General features: G+C 42.5%; 1 protein-coding gene across 2 annotated transcripts in view; it reads left to right on the top strand.

The window, feature by feature from the left end:
- Positions 1–23841, top strand: part of ESRRB (estrogen related receptor beta) — a 187367-nt gene that overhangs the window by 7421 nt on the left and 156105 nt on the right. The window contains exons 4-5 of one of the 2 annotated variants that reach the window (XM_074996736.1): positions 1206–1278; positions 3680–3851. In XM_074996736.1, the coding sequence (XP_074852837.1) occupies positions 3850–3851 (2 nt within the window). In that variant the 5' untranslated portion in view covers positions 1206–1278; positions 3680–3849. Of the gene's footprint in view, positions 1–1205; positions 1279–3679; positions 3852–23352; positions 23428–23841 lie in introns of those variants that run through there. The other variant, XM_074996737.1, reaches the window with a different exon arrangement.

The following is a 23841-nucleotide window of genomic DNA, read 5'->3' as shown; positions in this document are numbered from 1 at the left end:
TGGCATTTATATTTATTTAGTTCAAAATGTATAGAAATACCGATATATGAAGGACATACTTTTCAGAAATGGTCACTGGATTTGGGTGCCTCAGTGTTTGGGAGCCTCTTTGATGCACCTTGACCTGATTTTTTTCAGAAGAACTCAGCACTAGAAAAATCCAGTTGAGATATGTATTTAGGGTGGCCTGCTCCTTTAAGGATAAGCTTGGGGCCATCCAGCCTTGTTCAGTTAGTTTTTCCCTGTTACACCTGTGCAGCATTGGGCTTAAGAGGAAGGCAGCCCAGAAGTGGCAGGGGAAGCAGATCAAACACACTATTCTGCAGCAGGCGAGGACCTTCAGTGGAGAGAGGAATCAATCGGAGATCGTAATCTGCCTGAAATTCTGGGAGGGGAAGTAATGTGCTAATGCCACCCTTGGGAGTGGGGAGGGGTGAAAGCCATAAAGTCGGTCAGATGTTGGTACTGCTGGGATTAGGCTACAAAGAAGGAGGCTAACAGCTGAGCCCAGTTGGCCTGAAGATTCAGTGTTTTGCTATTTTCTGTTGAACTTTAAGTGAAGGACTCTCAGGCCTGGAAGGGGTTGGACTCTGTTAGGTAGATTGGCTAGAGGCCGTGTGACTCCTATGGCCATAGTGGGACAGAGAGGATGGGCAATTGAGGTTGGGCTACCACAATATAGTAAAAGCCCTGTTATCTGGCATGTTTGCGGTGGGGTGAGTGGTAGCAGTTAATCATATATTTTGCTTAACTGAATGTTATACTTTATCAATGGAATATCAATTTTCAAAGAATTAGAATACAATAACATGAATAAAGTATGAAATAGCTTATAGGTACTCCCTGATCCAGTAGTAGTACTGCACTGCAGAGTGTATGGTTCTTGAAGAACTTAGGTGTATACAGATAACCTATTGTATACAAAAAAATATCTTATGGCACTACATATCACTATGGGCAGTGCCTGGCATATACCCAGATCACCAAAACTTAACACTAAAACGCTAATCTTGCTTTGATTCAGAAGGCACTTCAGGGTCTTGCAGTGCCTCAGGGTCATGGTTATCAACATCAATTATCACAGGTGTAGGAGATTGGGCTGAATCTGTAATAACCCTGTGACACATCTTGGAAGTTGCTTTTTGGACTAATTCCCTGTTTCCAGGTTGCTTACTTGTCTTTCTTCTTCTTTTGCATGAGTGCAGAGTATCCAATTACATAACGTGCTGGGCAGTGCACTAGTCCTGGTTACTAGACTGAAGATTTATGTTTGGAGATGTAAGTCATGCCAGTTAATTGACTTTTCTGGTTAATCGAATGCAGGATAATAGCGCTTTTACTGTATCACTTCCACCCTGAAAGGGAGGTTGGGGCAGCACCTCTGTTACAGTCAGTGGCAGCTAAACACTCAACTTACTCAAAATTGGACTCCCCAAATTCAAGCACATTCATGAAAATACGATTGTATTTTTGATGCAATTTGAGATGTGTTGTGGCTTCAGGTGGATGTTGATCTGGACTTGGTGTTTATCTCGGTAAAAGTGAAAGGGCCAAATTCAGCTGCAAGGCATGGATGCATCCCCATTGAAGTGAACAGCACTGTACTATGGCTGAAGCTGACACGCTGTTTATTTATCATAGGACGATGATAATGCTAAGTATAGCACTTCTCATGTGTAGATGTCAGAATGCTTTACAGTGGGAGTTAAGTATCATTATCTCTGCCTTACAGATGGGAAAACAGAAACCTGGAGGTCAACTAGTGCAAAAATCACATCTGCCAGGGCACAGCTAGGAGTAGAACCAGGTATCCTGTGCCCTGCCCACTGTTTTGTCCACTAGAACATGCTGCAACAATTAGAATACTAGGACATTGACGTAACACAATTCTTATTTCAGGGGGAAAAATGTTAAATCCTGTCTTCTTTACTTTTTGGCTCACTGACTCCAAAGAACACACCACCTATGCTGGGACTGAAAGATTTGGCCTTAGGGAAGGGAAACTGCTTCCAGTTATTTACACGAATACTTGCTGTAAACTGAAACTCGGGCAGTGCTGCTGTGTGTCTCCTAGGCTTGTGGCAGGAAATCTCCCATCACTGCACTAGTACTAGTGTCACTCTGTGCAAACACAGGTTGAACTTCATAGTCTGGTAACATCTGTGCTCCGGCATGATTTTAGTTAGCTGGATGTCCACTTATCACAGCTGTGGCCAAGTTTCCCATGGTCCCATAAAATTTTACAGCCACCAGTCCTGGCTGTCAGAGTTCTGTGCAGTTATTTATCTCCAGTTTACCCACTTCTAAGCGCCCAGTAAGCAGTGGAAGTGGAATGCTGCTAGGTAATATTGACCCCTCCCATGGTTTGGCAAATTCTCTGGTTCAGGACTGGTCAGATCCCAAGTGTGCTGGACTAGAAGGGTTAAGGTTTAATAGCAATAGTGTAGGTGAGACACTAGATTTTGAATATCATGTTACCTAAATGTGCTCAGAGGAAATCTAGATGACTTAGTGGTGAAAATTTGAGTGTGGGTACCTTGTTTGCATCATCGGAGCTGAACTGGTCCTAGTTATCATAGTGCAAGAGACCCTCAAAATGTCTAACGTAGAGATGGTCATTTTTGCCCTAAACTTTTCCTTCTACACACCGTATCCCCCAACAGTTGGCTGCAGTTGCCACTCATTAGGCCTTACCTTTGAGTCCAATTGGGATGGAGAGCAGCATATCCCCTCTAGAGGTCCCCATGGATACTAAATGCTGGGAGTTAGAGAAGGCTTGGAGAACAGTGCTAACAGCCACCTCCCACAACGGCTTGAGATTTCAACTGATTTTTGTTGATACTGATTTGGGAGTCAAGTCACATCTAGACCTTATGCTTACCAATGGGGGCCAGGTCAGGATTCCTTGTGAGATCCGTCCTCAAGGGTTTTATCCAGTGATATATAAGTATCCCAAAGAATGCAGCTTTCTTGGAAGACACAGCTACAAATAACGCTGGGAGGTATTTCCAAATATTCAAGTGTTTAGTCAAACCCAAACCTCTGTGCAAATCTCCTCAAGCTTAGTAACTTTAGCTAACAGCCCTTGGTCTGGGGGCTCCTTTTGAAAGTGGGAATTTTGTTAGTGGGATGTTAGCTGCTAGGGAGTGCCCTGATCAAGCGGTTTATGGAGACCAGTAACTTTGTTCTCAATCCCCAAACTCTTTGCAGAGTCCCCGAGGAAGCTGTCTAACCTTGCAGTTACTAACCTAGGCATCAGCCCCAGTTTATTCTGTGGCAGGAATACCAAGTTCTGTGGAAAAAGTTTGGAATAAAACACAGTTCAGAACTGTATTTTGGCTCCATAAGAGTCCCTGCCTCACACTTTTTTTTGTTTAAAATTTAAGGTGTAAAGGAGTCAAATCCAAGCCAGCATCTGTACTTTCCTTTTCTTCTTCTTGTGCAGTGAATTTTGTTCACTTGCTTTACATGCCCTAAGTTATTGTAATGCTGCTGTGGGGAAGTAATTGCTGTGTCTAAGGGTGACTGTTGGGGACTCCTCCCCACATGCAGTGCAGAGGTGAAAGCCCAGCTATTGCTGCTTTGCTTAAGACCTATAGTGTGTGTGGTGCATGGTGTTTTGTTTTTTTTTTTGTCAGCTGCCTGTTATATCAATCACAGAGCTGGGATCTATTTATAGGTTGGGACTCGGAGTACTGTGTCCTAGTCACAAAGAGAGGCAGAGAGATAGAGGGGACGGTCGGCTGGTGCAAGCAGAACCAAAAGATATTTATTTAATCGGCAATTAGAAACACCTGAGGGCAAGGGAAATTCTGCTCCAGCCCTGAGCTTCATCTTTCAACCTGCAACATGTAAGTACCCAACTTCTACCTTTTATAGTATTTTCGATCCAAACATCTTCCTGTACTAATCCTTTTATCTGGGCTTAAAATTGTGGCAGCATCTCAATGTAGTTAATATTATTTCTTTCTGCTTTCACACTATCAAAGGAAGGTCAGAGTGACCCACAAGCAGGCAAGGTGATTTTGGAACTTTGTGTAAATCAGTCACTTCCACTATTTGGGTATTCATATTCTTTCTTAAAACAACAACAAGCAAAAGTTTTAGCAGAATGGGATTGTTTTGGAAATAGAAATAGTCAGCTTTGCTTGAGTAGTGAAAAGGCCATTGGATAATGTATCTCTGCTTAAGGGCTTACCAAGGACAGGTGATCTTTCCCCAACACTGGTATAAAAACCACATACCTGGAAACTTCAGCAATCAATTACTAAAGGAACCAAAACACCATTCTCTCCCCCATGCCCCCAAACTCCCTAGCTTTGGTTCACACCCTCTCTAGCACACCCATGAAAATGGAGTTTTTGTTTTATCAAATGCATTTGGCATCAAACAACTGACGTTTGTCTAGTTTTAAAGGTTCCCAACCAACTTAATTTCTAAAGCCTCTGCAGTGACAATAAAGGGGTACAGCACTTTGACAAGTGGCATAGCAACATTCAAAGGAGGAACTCATTGTGTCTGATAATGAGGTGTTTGCCTTAAGGCAACCAAAATTCAAAATAACTCATGCAATGATGTGTATTTTGGTGTGGTTTTTGTTAAAGGAAAAAGGAGGAGAAGCTCTAATTAAAAAGTCTGAAATGAGTTTTTATTTATTTTTGTAAACACTTTTTTGGTTTAAAAACAAGTAGTTTGTCCTGTTTTTTTCCAAGGCTTAGCATTTTGGCTGTTTAGTTTTAATGATGTTTAAATGGATAGAACAGTCTTTACAAATATATGTGGCTGCTTTTTAAACTTCTTGCATATAAAATGTCTCAAGGAAAAAGTCCAGATTAAAGGGGTTTTTTTTCTGTTCATGTTGCATTATTCCCAAAGAACACTCTGGCAACTTTTTATGGTGGATATTTGAACATTTTGAAAGCAACAAAAAGAGCACAAAATTATTTGGAAATAATTTGGACTGAACAAACATCTAATGAAAATATAAACAGAACAATGTAAGTGCTGCCTTTTTGATTCAAGTATCAAATACTAAGAAATAAATGAAGATTGTTGTGACAGTATTGACTGAAGGAAGGTGACAAATTGTCCTGATATAGTCTAAACATACATTATGCAGTATTGTAAAATTTGCACTGACTTAAAAAAATATGATTTCTGAAATCTTAGACTTGCAAGTATATTTTTATTTTCTTTTGAAACTTATTCCAAATGGTTACTTGCTAGTTTTTTTAACCATCCATATAATGACTGAAGATAACAAACTGAAATTATAGGTACAGAGACACAGCTAGCAGGACAGCACTGTTAAATATGTTGGTTGTCCATATGTTAGTAATATTTAAAATGATCATTGCAACTCAAAACTTCCTCTAAAAGAAACCAAATCAAATAGATCTGAGTGTGACAATGCTGTCTATAGAAAGCTTGGCTCTGACTGTAAGATTTTTTTCACTTACTGTAGCTTTTTTTTTTTTAACTGTGTGCCACTATTAACATTTATTATTTCTCTTATTTCCCATTATAGTTGAATCACTCAGATCAGTGAGCAGGTTATTCCACAATGTGTTGAAGAAATCCAAATTGTTGGTTGATTGTTTAGTTAAAGAGAGAATGTACTGTGCAGTACACTTAGTCTGTGATTCTCTTAAAATTTAAAATAAAGAAAGCAACCTCTTTCTCCACCATGCACACGGCAAAAATCCAACATGCCTACGTTCAGGCATGACTGCAGATATTCATGATTAAACACTTCTGCAGAGATTCCCAAGGTTTCTTAGTAAGTATTTCCAATAAGCCCTTCACTCTTTAGTCTTCAGGATTTTTGGACTCTTTCTTGGCTGTGTCCATGAAACTGATGGATTTTTACCCCCTTTTCACCACAGTAGAGAGTTTTGTTTTTTTTTGTGCATCTGTGTGTGTGCAGCCGCAGATTCTTTGTTTTATTCTTGCATGTGGAAAAATTGTCAAGTGCTTACTGCTGTATATAGTTTGTAGATCAATAGACTAGGGAACATCTTTTTTATTTCTCTGCATGGTTAGATAAATTATTGGCAAAAACTTTGATCCATGGTGTGGAAGAACTCAACTTTTTTTAAAATTTAGTTTCTGCTTCACTAACAATTAATGGGTGCTTAGTCTACATAACCTCATCTCCTCCAGACTGATTTCCTTAAATGTACTTTGTCATGGGCCAGTTTGTAATTTTTGAGCAATAAAAAAGTCTTGCTCATTCCACCCTTTTTGCTCATTTAATTGCAGAGGAATTGACACATACATTCTCTCTTTGTTGTTGTGTATAATACTTCCTGGGAATTTTTGAATGAAACCTGTGCCAAATGGTCCATACAGTGTCTGAAATTCAGCTTACCCAGGTGTATATACCTGAAAATCTCTGTGAATAGGAAATAAACACCCAGGGGGAAACATTGTCCTTAGTAAAAACAACTGTATGCTGTTGGGTCCTTCTAAATAATGCCATGCCCAAAAGTCAACAGCCACTTAATTAATATTATGCAGTTAACTTTCTCTTTCCCTCTCACCTTCTTTTTCTCCTTCTGTCTCTTCACCTATATATACGTGTCCATCTATTGCTCATTCCTCTATTTTTACATTTCATTATGCTCACCCTTGCTCTCTCTTTTTCTTTCCTGAAAACACATTTCTATCTAGCACAGAAAATAAACTCAGATTGTGGGTAGTTATGTTAATCTAATTCAATCCTCTGTGGGTTAGGAGTGAAATTCTAATAGTGGAGCTGTTGAGGGCTTTTTTGTTAATGGCTTGGGGATTACATTGAGTTAAAGGCTCATTTCCTAATCAAACAGAGAGGGAGAGAGTGACTCCGAATATTTATGAGTCTCCCAGCGCGAGTTAAACATTGAACTCCAAAGCAGGATTTCAGTGCCACAGAAAGAGTTAAAACCCCTTAGGGCTGCTATGGAAAAGAAAAAAAAAATGAAATCAGTTAAGCCATCAGCATTTGCAACTGCCATACAACTTCAATTCTGTAAGAAAAAATAATCATCTCACAAAGCTAAAATGGAAACTGTAGCGAGCTATTTAAAACAGTCAAGTAAGGCTTCAGAACAGCTCTCCTGTAGGTAGGTAAGACACATGGAATGCCAACCCTATTTTGCTAAGTGTTAGTGTGCTGAAAAATAGGACAGAAGGGCACTGGCCTAAGATTGGGTGTGACAAAAATCTGCAAAGGTTGAAATATAAGAAATGAGCTGGTGCACTGAAAGTCGCTCTCCGCTCCTACTGCGGGGGTCTTTTAGTAGCAGGCGTACTTTCTGGCTCTAACTACCAAACCATTTTCCCTCTCTGTGTCTCAGTTTCCCTACCTGTAAAATAGGGGTAATGAGGCTGCTTCATAATCTGAGCTCGGTAGATGGAAAAACCTTATTATGTAAATGTTCATCCTGTGACAAGGAGCTAGATGTTGAGCTGTGTTCAGCCCTTGTATAATTCTGTTGACTTCAGTGGAGTTGTGCTTGAGGTCTGGATTTGTCATTCTGCTTTTTGCTAAGATGAACCTCAATCTTTAGTTGTCCAAGTGGTAAATGTTGACTAAGGTAGAACCCACATTAGTATTTGCCATGTGGAACAATAAATCTGAAGTTCATCCAGATGCTGCATTGATACATGTATTGTTATATAGATGTACATGTTCTGACTATAAGATGATAATCATGCTCTTTGCCCTCTCTGGTGCCCTCTGTAGCATTGGCACCCATGGCAGATCTACAAGGTATTCCCTTTCCAGCTTTAAGGCTGATCTCTGTGGCCAAGCTGTACCCCATAAAGTCTGACGTTTTCTTCTGTTCTCCCCATCATGGGGTCCTTGCTTCTTGACTGAAATGAGAGGAGACTCTCCCTGTGCCAGTCTATTTTAATCTCTGCCTGGCACATTCTGTAAAATGCGGGATTTACCCTTGATGTCCTTTAGCCAAAATTTTCCCTCCCTTTTCCCCCTCCCCTGCCGTGCAACATGCGCTATGAGGGAAGACTGAAAGAACTGGGTTTGTTTAGTTTAGAAAAGAGAAGACCTAGAAGGGACATGATAGTGGTTTTCAAGTACCTAAAAGAGGGTTACAAGGAGTAGGGAGCAAAATTGTTCTCCTTGGCTTCTGAGGATAGGACAAGTAGCAACGGTCTTAAGCTGCAGCGAGGGAGGTTTAGGTTGGACATTAGGAAAAAACTTCCTAACCGTCAGGGTGGTTAAACACTGGAATAAATCGCCTAGGGAGGTTGTGGAATCTTCATGACTGGAGATATTTAAGAGCCGGTTAGACATACGTCTACTGGGGTATGGTCTAGATGGTGCTTGGTCCTGCCATGAGAGCAGGGAATTGGACTCAATGACCTCTCAAGATCCCTTCCAGTTCTAGTGTTCTGTGATTCTGCCCATCCCTGCCCCCAACACGGTGAATGCATTTCAGTAGAGCTGTGCATGTGTATATTTCCTAAAGACTTTAGGAATATGTTTTGCCTTTCATCCTTAAACAAAATACCTCCACAGTTCCACTAAAACTTTTATAGAACACACTGTGGCAGGGTGTTTAAGCCATATGTGTTACAAGCGATTTAAGAAGTTTTTGAGACTGTTTGTTTTATTCCTCTACTTGTCCAGTACTGTACTGCCACAAATCCAACCATACAGGATTAAGAGGGAGCCACAACAACTGGAAAATGTCACAATGTAAGAGTTTGAAATTTCAAGAACTAGAAGAAAGCATTCAGTGTCCCACTGGGAGTTTCCTCTTCCAGTGGGACACAACCCCTCTTTGGTTAAGCATCCTCCTCTGGCTGCAGAACAGCAGATACCTAACCAGGGTCTGAATCTCACATGTATCAGAGGGAAGTTTTAATTGGCTCTTCATTTTCATTAATTAGGAGAGCAATTTCCCACCACCCACCCACACTTGACAAGCAGCTGGGAGTTAATGCCTCTTGTGTTTGCTGAGGAGCCATGGAAAGCTCTGAAAGCCAGGAGAGAGATTTGTGGAGAGAAGAACTTCACCACCAGCATTAGGGCCTGGACAGAGGACCTGGTCCAGCAAACCATCCTTCCCCTTTCATTTTATATTAATCCTCATTTCCTGCTTTGTCAACAAAACTGTCCTCTTCTTTTCCAGATACAAACCCACAGGGTTCTTTAACTCCTCTATACTTGCTACATTCCCTTGTAGCTTTATGTTGTATTTTTGGCCCCATGTTGGAGAGTAGGTTCATATCCAAGTGTCCTTCCAGTTTCTCCTTTGTTGGAGTGTGCTCCCATAGTTCAAGGCCCTTAACCAGGACTCCCGTGAGTTTTAATCACTTCTCTGATACTGTCTCTCTGTTCAGCCTGTGGTGCATCCTTTCAATTCTGTGATTTAGTCTGCCCATCTGTAAAATGGGGTTAATGCTCTCCTGCCTCTCAGGAATGCTCTTAAGGATGAAAAAGGGCTTTGGAGGCATAAAGTCCCCTAGAAGTGTACAGCATCCTTGTTATATTCTGAGTTTTCCAATGTGTTTTGCCCTTTGTAACACTTGTGCTGTGGAGAACACATCTCTTTTCCTCTCTGCCTGACTTTTTTACCCCCTCTTACCTCCTCCTGTTGCCTGGCTGTAAGCTTCTGTTTGGGATATCCCTTGCTGAAGTGGTTCTGGTGCTGTGGCTTACTGTAATGCTTGCCTGCTCTTGCTCCTGGTGTATGCTTCTATCAACAGTCCACAAGAGCTTTGGATGTGAATTTATCCCTCTTGATGTCAAAGCAGAAGTCAGGCATAGGAGGGGATCTGGAAATGTGGCTCCTTTGAAGAGGTTAAATGATAGCAAAAGAGGGTCCAAGCATCTTCTGGGGAATAAGGACTGTCTGCAAGGATTGATTACTGTGGGTTATTGATCCTTCAGGAAGTAGTTGGCACTGAAATGACAGAGCTGTTCTTGCCGCTTTAGGTGATTTTTTTTTTTTTGTACCAATCCCATCCTTCTGTTGGCTGAGATCATGAGGGGAAGTGCTGCTCCTCTATTGATCTCCCTAGTAATGGTCCCTCTGATCTTTTCCATCCATGTGCAGGTTTGTTCTGTCAATGTGCAGAATAAACTTTATGTGCACCACCAGTGGAAACAAAAAGTCTAGCTGTGGGGTGCTCTGCTCATCAGCTAGGCAGCATCTAAATCTCTCCTGAGTGGCCACACAGGCACACAGCTTATGAGGGAATGCTGCTCCCTAGAGATCTGCCATCCTGGGCAAGCATATGCTTTGCTTAATCTTGTCTCTCCGTTGTGTGAAAAACCCTCACAGGTAAAATGCGAGCGCTTAAAAAGTGAGGGGCAGAAAGCAGGGTGCAGCAAATGGATGGGCTGTGAAAGCATCTCTCCTCCCACAGTTTTGCTAAAGGGACTGGAGTCCTAGCTTGCACACAGCCCTGCCAATGTGCCCCAGTTGAGAGTTACAGCCACCCCGGCTACTCCTCCACCCAACTGACTTTCATTTGCACCGGAAAACAAGAAATGGATTCTTGTCTTCAGAAATGAGAGACCAGCTCACTGATCATTACACCTCTTTCTCCTGTATTCCCTGTCCTGTGCATGCTCATGTGCTATTCAGTGTGTGCACCTTTTTTATTTCTGCATGTTCTGCTTGGGTTATAAAGAAACTCCAAACTGACACAACAGCTAGATTGGAAGTTTGCATGTGCTGTTTGCAGAGACCCTGAGTGTTGCAGAATCCTCTGGAAAAACCAGAAGAGGCTTTTAATCTAAAATGAATTGGATTTGTATTTTGTCATATCAGTTGTTACATTTTTTTAAAAAACATCAAATTGTCCTATATATAATGTCTCTGTAGTTCACTGATCTTACAGCATTGCCAGTTCTTCAACATACTGCAATATCACGTTTTACTTAAAGCCTCAGCTCCTGGAGATAAGTGATTATGGGAAAATTTGTCTATTTTTTTTTTCTTTGTTTGTAAAGAGAAGTTGCTAGCACTCATTGCTACAGACAAAAGCTTGGGAAAAAAATGATCTTTAAAGGTCCCAAAGTCAGAAGGCAACAAAACGTCCTAGAATTGATTGGGGCGGGGGGAAGGAGGCGGGAATCTCATGCCACTTATATGACTTTTTTGGGGGAGAGGCAGCTGCTTAAACTATTTCAGTGTTTGGAGCCAGCAGTACTGCATTTTCTAGGGCACATAGTACTGCACCATGGTTATAACATGTTAAGAAATTAATGAGAAGTACTTCTCAATCCTGTGTTGTGTTCTGCCCTTGCTCTTTCCTTTGTAGTTTTTAAGATTTCCACTTTGTGGCTGAGGCTATCGGTACAAGTCAGAACGATTGATGTCACCATGCTTTTTAGTTATTCATTCATTTATATGGGGATGGGGGTTCTGTTGCCCCAGAGACTACACAAAGATGGCATTGAGGGTCTTATATTCCGATTTTAAGAGGGGACACAACCAGAGGGTACAATAAACAAAGTGAAGGAACAAGAGAAGGCAGATGAGGGAAACAGTGACAGGAAGACCTAGTAACATAAAATCACCCAGTTATTTTATTTTAGTTCCTTTAGTGCCTCTGCTTTTTCTGCTAAGCAAAGTGCTTTGCATGTTCATTGTGTCCTTGTCCTTTCATGTTCCAACCTTGTTTTCCTGTGCTACAGTGCTGCCTTTCCCCTTATTAACATCTCTGTTGAGAGTAGTACATTGGCCACCACTTTGTACGCTAATAGCTGAATTACATGCACGTGTGATGTGCTGTTTCACAGTTGCAACACATTCATCCTAGGAAGAATCCTTATCTCTACACTGGAATTTTTGTTTTTTAAATATTGGTATAATTAGTTAAAGGAGCGTACGTGCATCGGTGAAAACTTTTACTACAGATACGTTGCACCAGGCTAAGCAGTTCCAGGACCACAGCATAGGAATAGGGTGATGGTTATGCACAAACTAGGAGTTTAAGCTGATTATACTTGTTCTCTCTCTCTCCTTTTTTCCCACTGACACTGTAGAATAAATCTGTATTGGCTCTTGCAAGGGCATTTGTAGGGTGCATCTCCTGGAGCCCCTCAATTTATGTGTTAACCACTTAGTGATAGGAATGGATCAGAAGCGCACTGTTCCCTCTAATTTTTTCCATCTATGGATGGAATAAATTTTATGTGCACCAAGGCACGTTGTGGTGTGAACCAACAATAGAAACACATGCTGCCTAGACTGGGTGGCTGACGGCTCTCTGCTAATCATGTGGGAGGTACCTGAATCTCTCTTGTGTGCCCCCCCCCCCCCCCCCGAGCACTTGACTTACAGCGAGCACTGGTCAGAAGCATGGAGGTGATGGGTATAAACAGAAGAGAATGTTGGAACCTAAGTGCAGGTGAGATGGCAGCCATGTGAGCCATGGGCTTGATTAATGAATAATGTCCCACTTGCACAAGCCCCCAGCTTTGAAATTAAGCATCTGGTCACTGGATGGGTTTTCATTTTATGGTTGTATTGTGTGTTGCTTTGCTGAATGGTTAGTCAATGGAGGAACATTAAACTAGCTGTGAATTACCATTGTCAGTCAAGTGAACACCTCTCTCTGGCACAATCTTTATTCCCTGTAGCTTTAAGCATTAGTTTCTGTTGCATGTTTCCTGCATGCAGGTGAGGCAGGGTGATGTGATTTTTGAATGACATCTGTCTCAAAGGTGAACCACAAAGATGTTCCTTTTAGCTGCTGTAGTCCAGCTCTGGACTCCTTCCCACATGGGGAAGAAGCAGGATTCAGGAAGGACAGATGAGCACAAGACGTACCACCCTTAAGAAGGGGGGCCTCAGTAGGAGAGAATTTGAAGGCCATGAACATTCACAGAATCGGTGTTCACAGGAAGCAACCTCCCCACCACGCACACCCTTTAGCAATTAGTGACTGCCTGTGCCTGTGTTGAACATAGTTGCTTAGGCTCATGTGGTTTCCTCTTCCCCAGAGTTCTGAGTTTACACAGGCTGCCTTATTGCTATTGCCTGTATAAATTCAGAAGCTGAGTGCCTGCTCTTTTGCTGCTTATGGTACATCTTCTCTAAAATGGGAGTGTCTTGGGGCAGCTGAAAAAAAATTTGCCTTCACAAACAAGGATTCAACTGTGTGGTGAGAAGGTACCACTTTTAAACCCCTTTTGGGGCCTGGAGTAGGTTGGGGAGGGGATGCTTGTTCTATTCCCTCTTGGGGAATGGAGAAGACTGTGGGTACTTCTGTTGGCAGTTAGTGGCAGCCAGGGTAGAGAAAGCTAGGAGACATCTTTGTGTATGTGAAGATTGTTCTTCTCTTACTTTCTGCCTTCTGGGGCAGGACAGCCAGCTGTTTTCCACTCCTAGCTTCTCCAAGTGTCACTCCTCTAGAACAACATTGCTGAGGGTGCTGAGTGGATCAGGTACTGGAAAGCTGACTCATTAGTATGTAGCAACTTTCAAGTGGTCCTTCTGGGAGGGCAGTCACAGAGCTGGTGCTTTGCATAGCAGGCTGTGGGAAGTTTTATCCTGCAAATGCATGGATATCCCTGGCTCGTTTTTGTGGATACAGATGCGGCTAGGGATAAAAATTATGTATCTAGAACCCTGCGAATTTGTGAATATGCACTTTGTCTGTTGGTGTCCGCACCTGCGGATGTTGATGCAGCATATCCATGGTTCATTTTTGTGGATACTACAGATACTAATTTTGTAGGCACGGTGGGTTTTACTTGTAAGCACATAATTCTGCTCCAGACTTTGCCTTTGCTGCCCTCCTCTCTGGCTGAGTGTGAGCACCAACAGCCCAACCTCAGGCATTGACAGAGCTCTTCACAGACAGTAAGGATGAATTGCCGCCTCCTCCTTTTGTACTTGAAGGGACATGGATGGTAGGAATCAGCACAGTGGCATGCCCCTACTTATTCTCTGGGACACCAAAGAAGCTCCACTTGGTCTTCCCTCTGTGTTGTTTTGGAGACAGGGCTAGAAGGCAGCTGCCCCACTGTTTGATGCTGCACATTTTTGTTTGGGAATTGATGCTGCTTTGCTAAGGGTTGCTTCCTGCATAGCTACAGGACAGACTTGGCCAATGGCAGCATAGCTTCTGTAGGGGGCGCTGGGTTGTACTGGAGTTGCTCAAGGTGAGAGAAGGGCTAGATGAGGGCTACTTAATCTTCCAGGATTTTTTGTTTGGGAGCTCAGGATTCCTGTTTTGTTCTGGACCTCAACTACTAAGAGAGGCCACAGATCCAGATACCCTTGCAGTGCTATGAGCACTTAGCCCCATTTCATGTTTAAAACAATTAGTATCTCCAGTGATGTATGGTGAATACACTTGTGCACACCTATCCAATTGCAAGCCTGACTGTTATTTTTTGTCTAGGCAAACAAAGGGCCTCTTAAATTTTACAGGCATTGTTTTGAAGGCATTTTTTGAAACCTGTACTCTGTACAGTGCTGAAATAACTTGGAAATAAGTGCATGTTGCAAAGTATAATGCTATAATTTAACATGCCAGCAAATAGGTGAGGCCAGTGTCAAAAGGTGACCCCTTTACAATGTTCTCTGTGAAAAATGCCATGGTATTTAGTAAGAGTTTAGTCTCTGGGGTGTTTACTGTGGTGTGCTCTGTAAGTTCCTTTAAAAGCCCATGATGAGATTAAGGTACCTCCTGAACTTCTTTGACATGGTCTTCTGCAAAAGCTCCTGGGACAAGAAAGGGAGATTGGATGGGTCTAGAGTCTGAGCTCTCCATTGATGCCTCGGCTGGGCAGCAGTCACAAGCAACTAATTTCATTAGAGAAGAAAAATAACTTATTTAAAAAGATTTGACTCCCTGCCCCCACCAAGATCCTCCGACTGATTATTCACCTTGTCTCTTGGCCCTTATCCTGATTGGAATAAAAAGCTGAATCTCTAATAGTGTGTGGGTTCCCCCCCCCCACATTTGGCATTCTCAAAGACCAGGAGTGGTAAGGGGCCACGGTGCTACTTACACTCCATTCCAACCCACCAACCTCACAGAGGTCTCCCCTTTTCCGAGCCCAGACAAAATAAGAATAGCAACTGATTTAGGCAGTGTACAAACACATTTTTTAAAAGAGAAGATATTCTGCATGCATCGTTTAAAATGCAGCCAATGGGCAGTTTGTGCTGCTGCTTTCTTTTTCATCTGGGAGCTGCTGCATCTCTGTGTTTTTTTTTTTGTTTGTTTTTTTAAAAGGCAGGTTTCTGTGACAAGAGAACTCAAGTTGTGAATTTGTCAGTAGCAACCTATTTCTGGAATGCAACAGTATAGTATTTCACCAGTGGAGGTGCTGCTGTGGAAACTTGCAACAGAAACAGCTTCCTCCTTACCTTGCTTGTATCTGTGTAACATTGTCCCAAATGCTTGGATGATTACCCCACCCTACCCACTACTCAAGTTGAGGCAAGAGCTATTGGCACTCGGATAGATCATAACCTATCCCCTTAAATCACCTGAACATCTTCACAAGGGGTCTTTTGAAACTATTGATTGTAGGAACAGTGAGGATAAGAAGCCTGTGCATGTTTCCAGTGGCAATATAAACACACACATAGCATTGCCTGACTGCAGAGATGTGAATGGGATGTAGGGGAGTTGGAACAGCTGCACCAGGGCCTAGGACTGGGTCAGAGAACTTGCAGAAAACCAGAGAAGCAAGAATAAGCTTGCAAGTAGGAACCCTGGAGCATCCCACCCCTCATCCTAGCTTGGAGGTGCTGCACAACTTGCCCTGCACCCATGCTGAGTCTCGGGATTGATCCTGTCCCTAACTAATGAAGACATGGTGACCCAGACTTCACCTTTGGCTGTTCAAACCTGTCCAAAACCTGGTTCCACGCTTCTTAGTCCACAATACCCACATTTATGGGGCCCTGATCCTTGTTAGGAGCCTTTGGGTACTACCATAATATAAATATTTATTGTAAGAAGAAAGGTGAAATTGTAAAGATGGGAGAAGTTGCTTGGAGAGACAGGGTTATGGAATTACATGATTTACGACTAAGGTTCTGTGAGAAAGCTGATGTTAGTCTTATAACTAAATGGAAAAAGTTCTGTAATTTTTTTATTTTTAATGGTAACGTCTCATTGACAATGGGAATGTGTTCTGAAAAGTTTGATACATAGATTAAAAGCAGCTCTGTTAAAATAGATTGCACAGTTTCACCAGCCACTGACATCACAAAATTCAAAACAGGGATGAATTTTACTGACCTGTTTCACTTTTTTTAAAAATCTGTGAAGTGCTCACTAGTTAGCTCTCTGGTATCCAAGTGCTTTAGAAATGCTGATACATTAGACAGATTCTCTTTGGCAAAAACAGGAAAATTTCCACAGTAGAGATGGTGAAATATTTAAGAAATTGCCATTATAAGAAAACTCGACATCGTTCTTTATAATTGAAGCTGATGGGGGAAAAATGGAGATGATGGATAATCTCCAGCAGCCCTTGTTGTCAGTGACTCCTTTAACCGACTGAACAAAGATATTGAGTGACTTGTACACATTGCCCTCTGTCAGATGAATGCTCTCTACAATTCCAAAGTGACAAATATAAGCTTATAGGTTTGGGGGGTACACCCCAGTGCCAGAAGGGACCACTGTGGTATTTTAGACTGGTCTGTGATGTCACATAGGCCGTAGAAGTCATCTAGTGATTCCTGGACAACTTCTGCCTGTGCTAGAGTATAGCTTTTAAAAAGACATGTAAGCTTGATTTAAAGACTCAAGCTTGAGGCAGCATGCTCAGGCTCTCTCTCTCATCAAACTGGCTTGCTGGGTCTTGGATGAGTGTGTACTCAGGGTGGCTAGTATGTCCTACCAGTCAAGTTTTCATGGCTGTATGCTATTTTTAACACTCTAGCTTGATGAGAACTAGTGGGTTGATGACATCTTAAAATGGGAATCCCCCTGTCCCCCCCAGCTTGACATGCAGACAGACTTCAAATGACAGAGAATCCAGCATGTCCCTAGGGCAGTTCTTTCAGTCATTTAATTACCTTCCCAGTAAAACTTGCACCCTGGTTCTAGTCTCATTTGTCTAGCTTCAGCTATAAATTATAGGGTCTTTTGCCTTTTTTTAAAGTGCCCTCTGCTATCAGCAATCTTTCCCCCCATTTAGGTACTTACAGACTGCGAACAGTCATTCTTAGCCTTCCCTTTGATAAGCTAAATTGATTGAGCTTCTTAAATCTCTTACTGTATGGTGGTGTTTTCCAGCAAGTGTTGGTGTGGTAAGTGCCACTCTTTTCCTTTAATCCAATAATCTAGTGACTCTGCCATCACTTTAATCTAAACTGTCTTCACTTACTTAAAAAAGGAACACTTTTAAAAAAAGGGAAATTCCCCAAATAAGACCTTGTTTAAGAAACTAGCTGAGGTGGCTAACTGGTAACAGTGCAGTAGTGGATCACATAATTTTTAAAAGCCAAGGTCTTTTTTAAAAATAATGTATTGTTCACTGCCTGCATAAATAACACATGCGTTATTCACACCAAGTATAAAAGAAATGCATATTTAACTGCAACAAAACAACCTTTACTCTGACTCTGAAATAACATGATTCTTTCAGTAATCTCAAAATATAATCCTACACAAAGCCCTTTTGGAATAAGAAACACAAACATCTGACTTTGAGCATTGTCTTGGTATTAGGGACAGTACCTAGCTGGGCTGCCCTAGGAAAAACTCTGGGGAATAATTGTGACTCAGTCACTGCTCCTCTCCTCCTCCTCCTGACGGGGATCTGAGGGGTGGGTTACTTGGTTCCATCTCACAGTGTGCTTTTCTTGCTTATCCTTCTTTTTGTGCCTGGTCAGCTCTTGCAGCACAGCTGTCTAAGTATGGAAAGTTCAGGGAGGGGAAAGAATTATGCTTGCTCACAAAAAATGGATTTTTGGCCATTCAGCTTCTGCTTTTATCCTCCCCCATGCATCCTAGTTGTGATGAAGCTACCACCATTTTGCCATGCAAGGGCAATGTGTATGTGCAGGGAGGAGGGGTATGGGGGGGAGGTTACTTGGTACTGTATTAGGGCCTGTCTAAAGCTGACTCTGTGAGTAGCCATTAATGAAACTTATTGATCAGCTTCCAGTGCATCTAACATTCATAAATTGACACTTTTATTCTGCTTTTTATTAAATTACAATTCATTAAGAGAACAGCTGTAAATATTCTACTAAAAAAATCTGTCGGCTGATAAACACATTGAATTGATAAAGTTTCCCATTTAACCATGTCCTTTAAAAGGAAATAGTCGGATACTGTAATCAAAATAGTATATTTAAACATACTACACGCGTCAGACCTGGCTGTTGTTATGGAATATATCTTTCTTAGAACTTTCTTGGAATAACGTCGTTCTGCTTATGATGTGAACTGTGTAATACTAAAGGAAGCTGATTTTTTAGTTGGCATCTCAGTGTAGCTAAGCCGAATTACAGCAGTTTAGCATCAGGACCTTTATTTGCTTAACTATATTTCCTTGCTTTTAAGTGCTTTGGTTTTGTACATAACTATGTTATCATTAACTGTTTAGTGGCAGCTTTTTCTTACATGTGGAATACGTATACCCGTAACAGAAATATTCGAACAGATGTGTAGATGTAAAGCAGTAAAAGCCTAATGGTAGGCAATAATAGTGAGTGGCAAATAGGATTTGAGTTAGCACAGTGGCATGAGACCCCAAAAAAAGAGTGTGAATTTTGGCCTTTGAATGGGATTTGTGTGTGTAGACAGAAGCAAAATAGCCTTGAGCCAGTGAGGGAGAATAGTCCCTCTTGGTATAGCTGTCAGACTTCCAATGTGTGCATTTGCAATGGCAGGAAGACAGCAGAATCTTGAAGGGTAGTTAAAGACAAAAATTCTAAGAGAACTACAGGGATGGTTAAACTATAGGGAAAGATAAAAAAGCATTAAATATGTAGTGGTTGACTAAATGATGACTAAGAGGAAAATGTGAAAAGGATCTACAGCTGTTTGAAGGCTATAAATGCTAGAGCTGAACAAACAGTGGTGGGAAAAGTCTGTGAATTTGAAGTGATTTTTGAATTCAGCCATGTTTGCGCTGCTTTTATGACCGTGCTTTGCTAGGATCTATGCACTCAAGCTTTATTGAATAAATTGTCTCAAAAGATTTTTTTTACCTGAAATGCCTGGATATTTGCAAAAGTGAACTTTTAAACAAAGTTTCTGTTTTAAAGTTTGCATTGTGTTTAGTTATGTAAGTCACCTAATTGTGTTTTAGTTTCTGGTACCATGTGATTCATGAAACTAACAAACAGAGCCACAAATTCCTGCTATGAGTTAAATGTACAATTTGAAAATTGCTTTTTTGGCCAGTTGTAGGTGTTGTGGTATTAGTTTTGTTGCTGAATTGAATGGCTTGTGTAACTGACCAGCACAGCATGGGTTGCAAATATTTGCAGTCAGTTTTTAACAAATCACCCCAAACCAAGAATTACTGAAATAATTCACTACTTTTAGCATAATGAAACAAGAGATGGCATTAGTCTGTTCTGTTGCTGACAGACTTCTTTTTTTATTGGGCACAATTGGCATATTGTTGCTTTTATAGACTATTTTTTACCCACTTCAGTCACTAGAATGTAGAGCAAGCGCTTTCTATGTATAACAATATTGCTGTAGATGAGGGGTGCATGTAATAAATGGAACAAGTTCACTACTGTTCATGGGCAATTCACAAAGCAGCAGAGGAGAAATTATTGATCATGTTATTCTTTTAGCTTTAACAGTCACCAAACAGACCAAAGAGTTGTTTTATGGTCTAAAAAGCAATAACTTACAGAACTGGGATAAAATTTGAGAGAAGGAATTCAGGCTGAGTATTAGGAAGCTCTCTTTTTAAGAGAGGTGAAGTAATATCTGGGTAGAAGTTCCATAGTCCATTTAAAAGTAAATTGGACAAAACTTTGGAAAGCTAGCTGTAGAGCCCAGGGCTGTGCTGGGCAAGTGTCAGGTGGACTATATCATCTGATAGGTTGTTCCCTTCTCTAACTTCAGGGACTTTATGAATTTAAAAGCATTTGTATAGCAGTTAGAAATGGGAAAGTCCTCTGTGGGCATTAAGTGTATTTCCCAATTAATACAAGACTGATGCATGCTGTCCAGTGAGTGATGGAAATAAACACTGAGCTGTGTAGATTTACATAGTTGCACATTTTAAGAAAATGCATCTCTGGAGGGGGGTGTGTGTGTGTGTGTGTGTGTGTGTGCGTGTGTGTACACTGTACATGGAAACTACAGGCTTTGACCTGTGCAAACACACACCGCATTATAACCTCCCATAGCAAATTAGCACGCTTTAAAAGGTGAAAAGCACTATAAAATTGTCTCCACTGTTGTTTATAGTGTGAGTGAAGGATGCCTGCATCGCAGAGGAGCTCACATTCCTCTCTCTGCCTCTCGAAATGGACGTGTGCTCCGTCCATTTCACCATTGTTCCTGCCAGCCCGGTCCCAGCAGGAGTTCCCTAATTAGCAATCTCTTCATTTCCAATCAAAGCACAAAGCGGCCCCAAAAGCCTCTCTTTATGAGGGAGCTGAGCAGCGGCTGGGGACGTGGAGTGGGATAATTGCCTTCGCCACTGGCAGCAGTAAGCAGCCTGGCTAATTCATTATTGTAATAACTTTGCTTGTCCTTGGGGCGGAGGGAGGGGGTAGCATTAGGGTGGGGAGGACTGAGCCTGGCAGCGCTAGCGGAGGTCGGGAGAAAGGAAAGTCCAGCCAAGCTTCAGGTAGGAGGAGAGAACTGCCTGGGAATAGGAGATGATAGCAGATGGGTATTCTGTCCTGCAGCTCCTTAAGTAATCTCAGGAATTCATTAATTTGTGGCACAATGTCCAGGACACTCTGAGATACAGTATTAACAGAACACCTGTACTCTGCCCTTTGTAACATTCACAGAGACCGCCATCCTAAAAAGTGAGCAGGGTCAGGATGCTGCAGTGCCCAATTATAATGGGAGAAGGGGGTGGGAGAATGCCTCTGAGCTCTGATAGGAATCTCAGGCATTTGAGAGAGAACCAGAATGGCTGACCTGCCCACCTTCTGCGGTTTGTGACACTAACCTAATCATGAGACTAAGTATCTGCTCATGTCATGATGGTGTAGGCTTTTTATGGCTGCCCCCCCCGCCACCCCCGAAAGTGTCTTTCACCAAAATGTCTGCGATGCCTCTTGAGGACCACAAATTTTGTCTTCAGTGGAGCTCTGCCAAGTAGATCCTGAGAGTCTGGCTTAGTGTGCAAAAATCAAGCATCCGGGAGAACTCTTGGAGTGCTAAAGCCAGCCCCTTGCTGCAGGAGCTGCTGTAGGCAATGGTGCAGGAGTGGGTGGCCATGGGAACCTGCCTTCTGTTGCATGAAGGACTTTCCCTCACATGCAGCACTACCGGGTCAGTACTTGGAGTACTTGACTTCCTAATGAAGCCTTAATTTGTGGTCCTTTTTATAAGCAGGATACTGGGGTTGATATACCAATGCCTTGAGCAGGGATGGCAAATCCTGTTTCCCCTGCCCCCAGGTTCCCTGATCTTCCATGTTACTCTAGAGTGTGTGGGGGTTGGCCCCTCTGTGTCAATTCCCAGCAATAATGTTAGCAACAAAACACACAATCTTTATTGCTCTTATGATTCCTCTTCCTATTCTCTCCCTGCTCTGATTGGTCATAGCATAGCGGTACTTAGGAGCCCCAGTGAGAGATTCAAGCCCCATTGTGCTGGGCAAGGTACAAATAGACAGTCCCTGCCCCAAAGCATGTACAATCTAAGTAGCTACACTGTTGGTTTGGGGAAAGGTATCCCCTGGGTAGATTGGCCAAAGGTGCTGGCAAGTGAATAGACATTTGGCCAACCCACCCAATAAGCAGGTTTTCTTGCCATGATAGCTAACTACTTGGGCAGGACTGAGCTAACTAATAATGTTCAATTGGATGGGGTCTGGTAGGTTACTTCTCTGCTTTCTAGTGTGTATAATTGGCATCTATGAAGCTGCTTTGCCTGCAGTTCCCTCCTGTTAAAACCAAAGCAACATCAGCTTGATGAATTTGGCTGCTCTCAGCTGTTCGTAAAAAGCACAGCCTTTTAGAGAGGTTGTGCTTGTGGCTTGGAGCAGTTTCCCAAATGGTATTCCACGGAATCCAGAGTTCCGTGAAGTGAAAGTAAGGGGTCTGTGAGAAATATCCTCTGTGGCTCCGTGCCCCACCACCGTTGAAACAGTAGAACTAAATTTAATTGGTTTAATGGCCAGGAGGGATCCTGACATTAAAACGAGCTAAATTTAGTTCTGCTATTTCACCGGGAATAGGGCAGGGAACTGCAGAGAGCCCCTCATTCTCCCCACTACCTGAATGGCCAGACCCCTACGGTGGGTATGGCTTGGCTCACCTACCCAGCCAGCGCCACAAACGGATTAGTCCTGGGGGCTGGTTTGGTGTTGAGACGGGTTAAGCCTGGGGATAGAGGGGCAGGTTTGGGGGCCAAAGCAGGTAAAGCCTGGAAGTGGGGTTCCGCAAAAGTCTATAGAGTTTAAAAGGGTTCCATGGCCAAATAAAATTGGGAAACACTGGCTTAGAGGAAAGTATCTGCCCTTTCATTGCTTTGAGCAATATGCCTGTCATGTCAGCCTTGTGCGGGTTGCCACCTTATGTAGTATAGGTGACTGTGCTTTGGGAGAAGGGAGTTCTGATGGTCCTGTGGGCACATATAGTGGACTGAGCATGCTGTGCCATTTCCAGACTTCCCGATATGACTTGCTCAGCACCTGCAGCCTGCACCTCCCTTCTGACCAAGGCTTGTTATGGCTGCTCATTTCCTGTCCCCTCTCACCCTCATTGTCAGGACTAAAGTTTGGCCCCCAGAAGGACACATTCCGAAAGAGCAGAAGCAGCGATGGGAAGATCACCTGGCTCTCACTACTTAAATTGCGTGAAGTGCAGGAAGCTGAAGATTGGCAATATGTATTGATGAGACAAATCAATGTGGGTCCCAAATGAGCTCCAAGTGAGAAGTGTCTCCATTCCAGATTCTCCAGGAGCTCTCTCCTTTGTGTTGTGCCCTCTCCCTTCTTTAACTGAGGTTAACTGTCTCCATCAGCCAGATCTTTGAGAACATACACGGCGAGGCAGATGGGTGGGATGATCATTCTCTTGTGGTTGAAGCAAATGACTGGGAGTTAGAGCTCCTGGGTTCTGGTCTGCCGCTGACTGTGTCTGATCTTGGATAAGTCAATTCCTTCTTTGTGACTCTTTTTTTTTGTAAATAGGGGTAATCTTGACTGACCTCCAAAGAGGATTGTGAGACTCAGTTGCTGTGAAGCTCCTTGGGGGTCCTTTGGAAGATGAGTTAGACAGAGATTCAGGAAGACTGAGTCCAGAGGTGCTGCCTGACCCGATGGTAGGATTTGGACAAATATTGCTGAGAACTGATGAACAAAACCTGTTTGGGGTCTCAAACTCTCCCCTCCCCCACTATAATCTTAGAGCCTAAACTGTTGCATCGCTAACAATCCTTTTTGAAGAGGCTGGAAATCATGGCAACGGACAGGAGAGGGAATATTAATGATCCAATTTTCAGGTGGGTTCCACTCCAAGGCCTCGCCAGGCAATGTGCATTTTTAATCATAACAAACCAGAATGAGAAGACCTCATTTACGGTGAGGCATTCCTGTGTCTGAAGCTGCTGAGTGTGATGTCCCTCACACCTCTGCCCGCTGCATAAAGGAGACTGTGCTTGTAGGTAGGACCCTACCAAATTCACAGTCATGAAAAAAGCATCCTGGACTGTGAACCTGGTTTTTTTGCGCGCATT

The sequence above is a fragment of the Carettochelys insculpta genome, chromosome 6 (assembly GCF_033958435.1).
Source record: "Carettochelys insculpta isolate YL-2023 chromosome 6, ASM3395843v1, whole genome shotgun sequence".
NCBI classification, from domain to species: Eukaryota; Metazoa; Chordata; order Testudines; family Carettochelyidae; genus Carettochelys; species Carettochelys insculpta.
Note: the sequence above shows the minus strand (reverse complement) of the source record. Positions and strands in the feature narration are given on the sequence as shown.